The 11,878-nt window shown below is 36.1% G+C and overlaps 1 protein-coding gene across 1 annotated transcript; it reads left to right on the forward strand.

Annotated features, from left to right (window-relative positions):
* LOC105163763 (indole-3-acetaldehyde oxidase) lies at positions 481-9,704 on the forward strand. The gene is made up of 10 exons (XM_011082219.2): positions 481-944; positions 2,015-3,706; positions 4,440-4,687; positions 4,802-5,011; positions 5,369-5,587; positions 6,075-7,040; positions 7,847-7,942; positions 8,166-8,264; positions 8,451-8,640; positions 9,034-9,704. Exons 1-10 carry the CDS (start codon positions 770-772, stop codon positions 9,249-9,251), a joined length of 4,113 nt encoding a protein of 1,370 aa, XP_011080521.1. The 5' UTR covers positions 481-769; the 3' UTR covers positions 9,252-9,704.

Consider the following 11,878-nt stretch of genomic DNA (forward strand, 5'->3'; position numbering starts at 1 on the left):
AAAGTTTGGCATAATTGCGAATATTCTCTCGTTGTTTGAAAAATTACAAATACCCTCTCAAATGAAAAATAATTACGTAGATTCTAAACGGTAGAATAAACACTACTATTTTACCCTTGTTAAATATGTTAAAAGATAAAAAAAATTAAAAAATATAAAAATTGAGGACGGGTAAAATAAATAATTTATAGAAATATTAGTTTCCGAAACTATTTTAAAAAAAATATAATTTATAATTCTAAAGAATATTTTAATTAATTTACTATAAAAATTGAATAAAAATTTAATTGAGAATAATAAAATTGACTCATTATTCAACAATTGTTAAAATAAAAAAGTATTTATAATTTTTAATCAGTGAAATAGTATTTATAATTATGCGGGAGCCGATTGCAGTTTACCTAAGTTCTGATTTTGACTCGTGTCCCTGAGAGAGTTCGAGAATTATATGCTTAAATACATTGCAACAATAATTAACACTTTAAATTATGATTTTCTTTGATATTTAAATAGATTGCAACAATTAGATAGATGCGTTGGTTGAAGTCACTCTCCACTCATTTACAAATGATTGCAACTCAGTGATTAGTAAGAAACAAGAATCTATGGCGTCAGTTATATGCATGTTATCCAGACATTTGAGGTTGTAGTTTTCATGTTGTTTGCGTCTGTCCCAGAGTAGACATAGCCTGTCCGTCTGCTCATTCTCCTTTCTTGTCACTTCTCCAAGTACCATAAAGCGGCAGGCTTAGGAGCTTTAGAAGAAGAGATGGAGGCGAAGCAGAGTTCACCACCGCCGCTGCCGTCAGCTGGGGATGACTGCCTAGTCTTTAAGGTCAATGGGGAGAGGTTTGAAGTCACGGAGATTGACCCATCAACTACTTTGCTGGAGTTTTTGCGCTCCAAGACCCGTTTCAAGAGTGTCAAGCTTGGTTGTGGTGAAGGTCTGTGTTTCTGTGGTTTTTGATGGGTTTTGGTTCATATGTGTTTTTGGATTTGTCATTCTTGAATCTGGGCTCGCTCCTTTGATCACTGTAGTCTTCATTTATAACAGATTATCAGTGTTCCACCACAGGATCCGTCATCCTCCTTACTTGCCCTTTAATAGGAAAAGGGTGTTTCTGTTATTTCAAGTCTACTGTTTTCCACTGATTGTTATGCAGTTTGATCTTCTTCTTCTTCTTCTTCTTCTCTTTGTTTTTTTTTTCTTGAGATACGATTTATGTGAGTTTACCTGAATGTGATTATTGGCTTTGTCATTCATAAGATGTAGACTTTGACTGCTAGTATTGATGATATAGTTCTTTTGGATGAATAGTCCTCTAGGATGATTAGTTTCTGCTCAATCAGTTTTCAGTTGGTACTAATCTGTTCTGAAGGTTTGGATTCTAGGGGGGTGTTTGCAAAAGGGCTTGAATAAGCTTCTATCGGGTTCTTGCTGAAAATAAGTTGAAGAGTACTTTTATTTTGAAGCTTTTCCTTTTGAATTGCTAAATTTAAGTTGATTTACCCAAAAATTATATGCAGCTTCCTTCTCTACCAACTTCCGCAGCTTATTGGTCAAATTGTAAGTATTAAGCTGTCCTAACATTTTTTCACTTTTTAACTTTTGTTTTCAAACACTAGTAATTAATACTGCTTAACTTACAACTTTCTCTACAACTTATTCCCACCAACAAAATAGAAGCTATTGCAAACACCCTATAAGACTCATAATTTTAACTTGTCGGCAACAAAAAGCATGGACTAGCAAAGATGACATCATATAGATTATATTGTATAAGAAGTGTGTCTGTTTAATCTATAATCTTCAGCAATATACTTTGGTGAGTTTGAAGTTTAATTATGGAGCGGTGATATTTTATCTTTATTGTATTTTCAACTACACACAAGACCAGTACTGAACCAATGTATCTGTAAATGACATGCAGAATTTGTTCATTGATCGCATGCTCACTTTTGAAGCCTTGTACTTTAGCTACTCACTTTACATTTTGAAATTGGATACCTTCAGGTGGTTGTGGGGCTTGCGTTGTGCTGCTGTCGAAGTATGATACTGTGAATAAGAAGGTTGAGAATTTCACTGTGAGTTCATGTCTTACACTTCTTTGCAGCATAAATGGCTGTTCAGTTACAACAAGTGAAGGCCTTGGGAACAGTAAAGACGGCTTCCATCCAATCCATCAAAGATTTGCCGGATTCCATGCTTCGCAGTGTGGCTTTTGCACTCCCGGAATGTGCATGTCACTTTTCTCAGCTCTTGCCAATGCTGAGAAAACAAATCAGCCACAAGCTTCACCTGGATTCTCCAAGCTGACAGTTTCAGAAGCTGAAAAGGCTATAGCAGGTAATCTTTGTCGATGTACGGGTTATAGACCAATAGCTGATGCCTGCAAAAGTTTTGCTGCAGATGTTGACATGGAGGATTTAGGGATCAATTCTTTCTGGAATAAAGGAGATAAGAAGGAAATAAGATTAAGTAGATTACCATCCTATAATCCAAAGGATCATACGTGTCCATATACTGAAGAACTAGAAGATGAGTACAAGTCCACAAGGCTTTTGAATTCTGAAAAAAATTCATGGTACAGTCCAGTAACTATTAAGGGACTTCAAAACTTGTTGCACTCTGATATGGTTGAAAATGGTACAAGGATCAAGCTAGTTGTTGGTAATACAGGCAATGGCTATTACAAAGAAACAGACATTTATGGCAAATATATTGATCTGAGGTACATCCCCGAGCTTTCAATGTTCAGAAAAAATCACTCAGGTATTGACCTTGGAGCAGCTCTACCAATTTCCAAAGTTATATTATATTTGAAGGAAAAAAGTAAAGCCAATGAATACTCAAGTGGGGACCTGCTGTTCACCAAAATTGCTGATCATATGGAAAAGGTCGCTTCAAGCTTCATTAGGAACTCAGCTAGTCTTGGTGGTAATTTGGTGATGGCTCAGAGGAAGTATTTTCCTTCAGATATTGTTACTTTACTTCTTTCTGCAGGTTCAAGTGTCAGCATACTGACAGGTCATAAACATGAAACAATGACAATGGAAGAATTCTTGAGCAGACCACCTTTGGACCCCAAAGATGTGCTTTTGAGTGTCCACGTTCCTTTTCATGAACCAACAAGAATTGATGGTTCAGTTCATACTAATTCGAGGTTGTTTTTTGAGACATACCGTGCTGCACCACGGCCTCTTGGAAATGCATTGCCCTATTTAAATGCTGCCTTCTTGGCTGATATTTCTTGCGATAGAAATGGAAGTTTAGTAAATAATATCCGGCTGGCTTTTGGTGCTTATGGGACTAAACATGCGAGACGGGCAAGGAAAGTTGAGGAATATCTGACAGGAAAAACTCTTAGTCCCAGAGTTTTGGATGAAGCAATTAAATTGGTAAAAGGTGCTGTGGTATCTGAAGAAGGGACTTCATATGCCGCTTACAGGTCAAGCTTAGCTGTTGGTTTTCTTTTTGAATTTCTGAACAGCTTGTCCAGTGTTGCTTCTGCAATATCTGCTGGTTCGTCTGAGGAATTGAGTGGTTCAGTTCTGGAAGGAGCTGCAAAAAGTAGCAATGATAAAATTACTCAAACGGGAAAGCCACCGTTGCTGTCATCTGCAAAACAGGTTATGCAATCTAGTAGAGACTATTATCCAGTGGGTGAACCAATGCCCAAGTTTGGTGCTTCCATCCAAGCTTCTGGTTTGTTATGCTCTTTTCAGTTTTTATTTTTCAACTTTAGGTTAAAACACCAATGGCTTTTATCAAACTTCACATGGATTTCACCAGTTGCTCAAACTTCATTGAAAGAAACTGTAAAGTGTGCCCAATCTTCTGTTTTGTGGGAAAATTTTTATTATGATAGTTATTTCTTTCCTTTCTTTTTGAGTGAATTCATTATTGCAGATTATTTTCCAATCTTCTCTGGAGAAGTTAAGCATGTGTATCTTAACAATTTTGTGTGTAACTGTTATACTGGTTTTTAGTGCCCATAAAATATTACCACATTCAGCTTTCAAGGACTTCAAGTTCTCCCCTCTGTCCACTATTTCTAACCGCTGTTGGTAACTTAAACTGAACATACTGGCTTGCAAACTGCCTGAGTAATTCTGGGCATTCTTGCACCATTCCGTGACATTAGTTGATAAAATTCAGTAGTTCATTCCTTTTCTACTTGGATTATTCTCCTCTCCTATATTTCCATGATGCGCTGCATTACTTGTTCTTATATCCTCCTCTATATTCAAGTTTGGGTTTTTTTGTTTTCTTTTTAGTTTTTTCCTTGATCAACTTTAAATTGTCCCACCCAGCCCCCAAACCAAGAAAACAGAAAAAGAAAAGAGAGAAAAAAAGAAAGAGAAAAGAAAATAAAGGGTCCCATGTAGTTGTGTAGCCAGAAACTTGTAAGCCACAATTTATAATCTGCAATCTGCAGGTGAGGCCATGTACGTAGATGACATTCCTTCACCCCCAAATTGTCTGTATGGAGCATTTATTTGTAGCACGAGGCCTGTAGCTCGTGTGAAGAGCATTTCTTTCAAGTCTAACCAACCAACTGATGTCATCTCTGTCAAAGATATCCCAAGAGAAGGGGAGAATATAGGATGTATGGCCATGTTTGGTTCTGAACCTTTATTTGCTGATGATCTCACTAGGTTTGCTGGTGACCTTATTGCTTTTGTGGTAATCTACACTTCCTCATCTGCTGGGAATTGGAAACTTCCCCTTGCAACTATAGTTTCCTGCTCTTAAGTTTGTAATCATATGAGAAAACTAATATCTTGGAAATCTTTCTAGGTTGCAGAGACACAAAAGAATGCCAATTTGGCTGCAAAAACTGCTCTAGTTGAGTATGATACAGAAGGCTTAGATCCTCCCATTTTAACTGTTGAAGAGGCTGTGGAAAGATCAAGTTTCTTTGATGTTCCTCCTTATCTATATCCTCAAGAAGTTGGTGATTTTTCAAAAGGAATGGCTGAAGCTGATCACAAGATTCTCTCCGCTAAGGTACTTGTATTTAGTCTGCCCTTTTTAAACTTTCCTAGAGGAGGCTTATCAGCCCTTTTAGTTTGAAACATTTTACACTAAATGTTCAAGAAGTTTAGCTTTTAAGTTAAATCATTTTCTGTAGAACTTCTATGTGAACTGGTGCTTTTATTAGCTCTCCCAGAATAAAACTTTTTGCAAAATTATATGCCATGTTTTATCAATAACTTCATCAAATTAAAAGAATATTTTGATCTACAAAGCTGAATTTTCTGATAATGGCTTGTCAGTTAATAACTTTTTCCTGTACTGTACATGACAAGGTAACTACTAATAAAAGATGTTATTTCTTTATTGATTGTGAAATGGGATTTCCAGATAAAACTAGGTTCACAATACTACTTTTATATGGAGACACAAACTGCACTTGCAATTCCCGATGAGGACAACTGCATGGTAGTTTACAGTTCAATTCAATGCCCTGAGTTTGCACATAGAGTGATTGCAAGATGCCTTGGTGTTCCTGAGCATAATGTCCGTGTTCTTACAAGAAGAGTTGGTGGAGGTTTTGGTGGAAAGGCACTAAGAGCAATGCCGGTGAGTATTAAAATATATCTGTATCTTCCTCTCTACTTATTTAGGGTAAATAGATTAGTGCCATATTTTCTTAGGTTTATGCAAGATATGATCTGAATCTTTCCAGCCAAGGATAAAAATAATAGTTAAATATTTATCCACCCTTATTAATGCCTACAAAGACTTTTGGTTTCAACTGCAGTTAATAAGATTCACAGAAAGAATATCTTATGAATTAAGTAAATCATTACTATTGCTGTGATCTTTGGAGAAGCACAATCTAATATCTTCTCGTATCTGCACTTTACATGAAATGTTTTTGATATATTGTGTGCTTGATAATTCAAAGAACTGTATTACTGAACACTGACCAACTGATATATGACATAGCAAATTCCTAAAGTTTATCTCTTCAATGAGTACAACGTATTCTTTTATGGATAGTTAAATTAAAACATATTATTCATTCAACAATATGGATGAATAACAAGTAAGTATGTTTTTTCAGATTGCTACAGCATGTGCTCTTGCAGCTCATAAATTACGGCGTCCAGTCAGAATTTATCTAGATAGAAAAACTGACATGATAATAGCAGGAGGAAGACATCCAATGAAAATAACTTACAGTGTTGGATTCAAATCCGACGGGAAGATCACAGCTCTGCACCTCGACATATTGATAAATGCAGGGATAACTGCAGATATAAGCCCCACAATGCCGAGTAACATGATGGGTGCACTTAAAAAGTACAACTGGGGAGCTCTATCTTTCGATATTAAAGTATGTAAGACAAACCATTCTAGCAAATCTGCGATGCGGGCCCCAGGGGAGGTGCAGGGATCTTTCATTCCTGAAGCTATCATAGAGCATGTAGCTTCCGTGCTATCAGTGGAAGTCGATTCTGTGAGGAATAGAAATCTTCACACATACGAAAGCCTAAAATTGTTCTACGGGAGTGCTTCTGGGGAATCCATAGAGTTTACTTTACCTTCTATATGGGACAAGGTGGGACAATCATCAAGCTTTGATGAAAGGATTTCTATGGTAGAACAGTTTAACCACTCTAATATATGGCATAAAAGGGGAATTTCTCGAGTGCCAATTGTGCATGAAGTGTTTGTAAGATCAGCCCCTGGGAAAGTAAGTATACTTTGGGATGGATCTATTGTTGTAGAAGTGGGGGGAATAGAACTGGGACAGGGGCTCTGGACGAAGGTTAAACAAGTGACGGCTTATGCTCTCAGTTCAATACACTGTGATGGAATCGAAGACTTAGTAGAGAAAGTGCGAGTCGTACAGGCAGACACCTTGAGCTTAGTACAAGGAGGCTTTACTGCTGGAAGCACAACATCTGAATCGAGTTGCGAAGCTGTTAGGCTATGCTGCAATATCTTGGTTGAAAGATTAGCCCCCCTTAAGGAAAAGCTTCAGGAGCAAATGGGTTCTGTGAAATGGGATGTTCTGATTCTCCAGGTTTGTTCTTCTTTCCGCTTCTATAACTATGCATTATAAACTGTGAGGTACTTGGTGGATTTCCCTCATTCTTGGTGATGTAATCCAAATTGTTTCTCTCCTCTCTTTCAGTAAATTACTTTTTATATTTACTATGTGATTCAGTTTCATATCACAGAAGTGAAATCTGTTTTCACAAAGAAAGACATTAGGCCGTGTAATATCATAACAGAAAATATTGAAAGTGAAGTTTGCTCGTGGAGCATACTTTTTGTTGGAAGAGAACACCACATTAGCACTGTCTGTTCAATGTTTTTGTTTGAGCAGTTGGAGATGTTTGAGAGTAAGCATTTTGAGAAAAACCAGACTTATCTTTTGTACTTTAAATAACCCAAAACCATGTGGATCTTGGGTGTTCTTTGTCTTTAGATTATACTTCTCCATACTGTAACTGCAGAGCATTACCAAATTCATTATTGAAGATAAAGGTAAGTATTCCCTATTAGACAGGACAATCCCAGGTTCTCCTGCACTCTCAATTCCTTCGTGCAAGAACTAACTCATACAAAATTGCTCCAGATGCACTAACCAAAATCTCCTTGATGTGCATGTAGAGGGGTTGACAGCAAAGTAATGCTAGCTTAGCAATCTTCATCGCAAATTAAGATTCAGAAAACTTTAAATTTAAACCATTGGAGTAGTCGACATAGTCATTTCTATGAGAAGATTGATTAACAATATGTGGATGGGTGCTTCATCTCGGATAATTCTTGAGTAGATTGTTATAATACTTTGTTATCAAGTCATTTACTCTATGGATGCTGCAGGCACATTACAAAAGTGTAAACTTAGCAGCACATTCATTCTTCGTTCCCGACTCCAGTTCAACAAAATACTTGAACTATGGTGCTGCAGTAAGCGAGGTAAATCTTTTTCGTTTTTCTTCCCTTTTTATTTGTGAGTGTGCGCGCGCGCGCGTGTGTGTGTGTGCGTGAACCTCCTCTTTATTCTTTGTCCTCCACAATTATGTATATGCATGTTGGGGTCAGCTACTTCTACCATTTTTGGGGTATGATAGCACTCCACTAAGCCATAATTCTTATATATTGGACAAATACTAACAAACGGATATTAATTACGTTTCAGGTAGAGGTAAATATCCTATCAGGAGAAACCAGAATACTGAGAACAGATATTGTGTACGATTGTGGCCAGAGCATGAATCCGGCAGTGGATTTGGGACAGGTTCATATTTCAGAAACCCGTTGTTCGTTTTTATTTGTATCATTTCATGGATTCAGATTTATGAATGTCACAATGTTAAGATTTTGACAGATTGTTTTCTCTAGATGCAGCTTTCATTGCATTTTATCATTTTCTCTAGCTCAAGGGGTTTATAGCTACTATGCCTCTGGTATCTGTCTTTTGCAGATTGAAGGGGCTTTTGTACAAGGACTTGGATTTTTCATGCTTGAAGAATATCTGACTAATTCCGATGGATTGGTGATCGCGGATGGCACATGGACATATAAGATCCCGACTATTGACACTATTCCGAAAGAATTCAATGTTGAAGTGCTCAACAGTGGACATCACCAGAAACGTATTCTCTCATCCAAGGGTATGTTTCTTGTGTTTCAGACTTCAAGATAATATAAGGTTCATTTATTAGAATATTGCAGGACAGGTTATGAAATTGTACGAAGATAAGTAGGAAAACAAAAAACAAAACACGCAGACTTTTTATGTTGCTCGGTTCATAATTGTTCAAATTTCTCTTGTTATGATTGATTTTCCATACCAATCAACGCTGGACATACGAACCTTGACATGCAGCACTCGAAATCTTCCTTGAGGAAGATAGTTTTATCACTCAGCTTCGCCCGTCCTGCAAAAGTTCATCTTTCTATATGTAACTGTTCGTAGTTCTTGCAGCTATACTGTGATCCCGATAGCTCAAAGTCTCTCTTTGTCTCTCCATCTTGAGAAATAACTCCATTGCTATTATCTACAGCTTCTGGTGAACCCCCACTACTCCTGGCAGCATCAGTTCACTGCGCCACAAGAGCAGCCATTAAAGAGGCAAGGAAACAGCTTAAGTCTTGGGGAGCTATGGAGGCTACCGATCCAACGTTCCAGGTTGACGTTCCTGCTACGATGCCTGTTGTTAAGCAACTCTGCGGGCTGAATAACGTGGAGACGTACTTGCAGAGCTTGCTCTCTAAGTCATGAAGCTAATCGTTGTTTCTATAGTTTTGCCTGTGGAACTCGATGGATTAACTGACAACTGCAAGACGAGGTTACAGTATTTGTGTGTGTTGAAATCTTGAAATGAACACTTCAGTTGATAAACGTATTTGTTAGAAGAATGTCGGGAAGGAAGTTCATCTTGCTGTTGTACATTTGGAAATAAAAGATAGGAAGAAATCAAACAGTGGAATGGAGTTTGTGTTACAGCTGAAGAAAGCAGCAAATAAAACCTCATATCGTCTCTCACTTCCGTAGCTAACTTTTGAGATAAGTGTTCTTCAAAGTTCATATCAAATGGTACAAGAACCATCCGCTACTCCTCCCAGTTGCAATCGTGAGGCATGGATGGTGACGGTGGTATTGCAGAGTCCGACTAGGACTGGATTAGACTAGCGCACGCTTGTCTAAGTGGATGTTAGTGCAGGTATTGCAGTGTTCATGCACAAAAGGCATAACGATTTGGGCACTGTCTTGGAGAGAGGCTCGATGAAATATATATGTTCATGAAGATGCGGACTACCTGGACTCGGACAGTTCAATGCTAGGACCTAATCAGCTATCCCTACGTGAAATGGTTGTAATTTTTCAAACAACAAATGAATATTTATAGTTATAAAAAATTTCAAGAAAGTCGTTTTAATTTATCCAATTTAATATTAGAGAATAACTTATTAAATCCAAAGGGAAGATCACCACTCTTTTTGGTGTGTGTCACATCAAGCTTACTTGTTAACAATTTGAACAATTGAGATGTGCTATTTTCAAATCCATGTAACATGATTTGCAAAGTTAGGGTAGCATTCAACTCTAATTGTGGCCTGCCCTGCCCTACTACAAAATTCAATTGTTTATATTTGGTATGTATTTTTTACTATAATTTTATATTACACTCTGAAAAAATATATATGCATAGCATGTACATATCAAGTGCAATATAAATTGGATAAATTATAGTCACCTTCCCTGAAATTTGACATGATTACGAAATCTCTTTGTTGTTTGAGATTTTACAAATACCTTTTTGATTTTAACGCCCGTATAACAATGAGCTCATTTTGTTAGTTCTCATTATATTTTCATCCAATTTTTATGATAAATTGATCAAAATTCCCTCTTAAAATATAAATTAAAAATTTTTTATATCCTTTAGAATTTTCTAAAATACTTTTATGCACTCATATTCCTTAGTCTTTACAAATACATCTCTTGAGGTCATCGTTGTAATTACAATTGTACTCCTGCTTCAAACGCAAAGCTTACACAAATACTCCCTGAAAACATTACACTAACATCCCTCAAGAAGTGTAGCTGTAATTTTATCCAAAAAAATATATAAATTAATTATATATTTTGATCTAATTTCAAGAAATATCGATATAATTTACCAATTAACTATAAAGAAGTACATGGCTGTTTAGATGAGAGATGCATGATTAACTGGAGAATATGTCTTTAGGGATTTGCCTAATCCTATTATAAAGTATTGGAAGGATCATTATTCATCATTCCCACTTTTGAGCCCTAATTGTTAAATGTAAGTATCCCAAGCTTTACTTCATCCCCTCAACATTTTTTAATTTGGGAATTTTCTATTCCTCTTTCTCTTTACCTATTAATATGCAATTTATATCATTAAATTTAGGGCTGCATAAATCATTATAAGTGCTTCACTTGTATTCTAAGAAAAAAGAATGATAAATTAATTGTCGCGTGTCGATCTGAATTAGATCTTCGTTCGGAAGTTATTAATATTATTACTATTATTGTTGTTGTTTCTTTCAGAATTTTTGTTCTATTCTTGAAATCCGATGAAAATACATAACAATTGAATGCGCGTGGATTTTGTTGAAATTCGAATTCAAAACCTTTAATTATAGAGTCTTGAGTTTTAAATTTCATAAATTACTTCACACGATAATAAAAACTCAATAAAAATCAAATAAAGATCATAAAATGATTATAAGTGGAACAATTGTTTTACAAAAGTTCACTATATTTCTAATAGAGGATAACAGATTGGGATTGCTGTTAGATTGGCATTAAAATGAAATGGTATTTGTAATTTTCAAATAACGAAAAGTATTTGTAATTATGTCAAAAATTAAATGAGGTGATTGTAATTTACCCTTTAGACAAATCATATTTTATAGAGCTTGGAGTCTGATAAATGCACGTTGAGATAATGATTCTTTTAGTATAGATTGTATCTGAAATTGAGACTGTAATCTCCCAAATACATGTTTGGATAAAGACTTTTGAGCAGATTGAGTTAAATACAGGTAAGGACATAACTGTAATCAAATAACACAAGTTCAAATATAAGTAGATTGATTACAACACTGATGTTTTTCCGAACTCTTTCCAAATATCCTCTCCTATATACTCTAGTTTCCCCAACTTTCCTCAAATATCCATTCTTTCTATATATTTTTTCTGTGTCTTTCCTTGGCGTATCATCTAAAACTCCGTAAATTTGAGGCGTGTAATTAAATTCATCAAAGTTAAGCGAGAAATGCATGTTTATAGGTCAACACGCAAAATGAAGCAAGGTTAATCCCGCTGATCTTGAAAATAGCATGCCTTCATACGAATAATCTTCAAGATAACGA

This window comes from Sesamum indicum, linkage group LG6, assembly GCF_000512975.1.
Source record: "Sesamum indicum cultivar Zhongzhi No. 13 linkage group LG6, S_indicum_v1.0, whole genome shotgun sequence".
NCBI lineage: Eukaryota > Viridiplantae > Streptophyta > Magnoliopsida > Lamiales > Pedaliaceae > Sesamum > Sesamum indicum.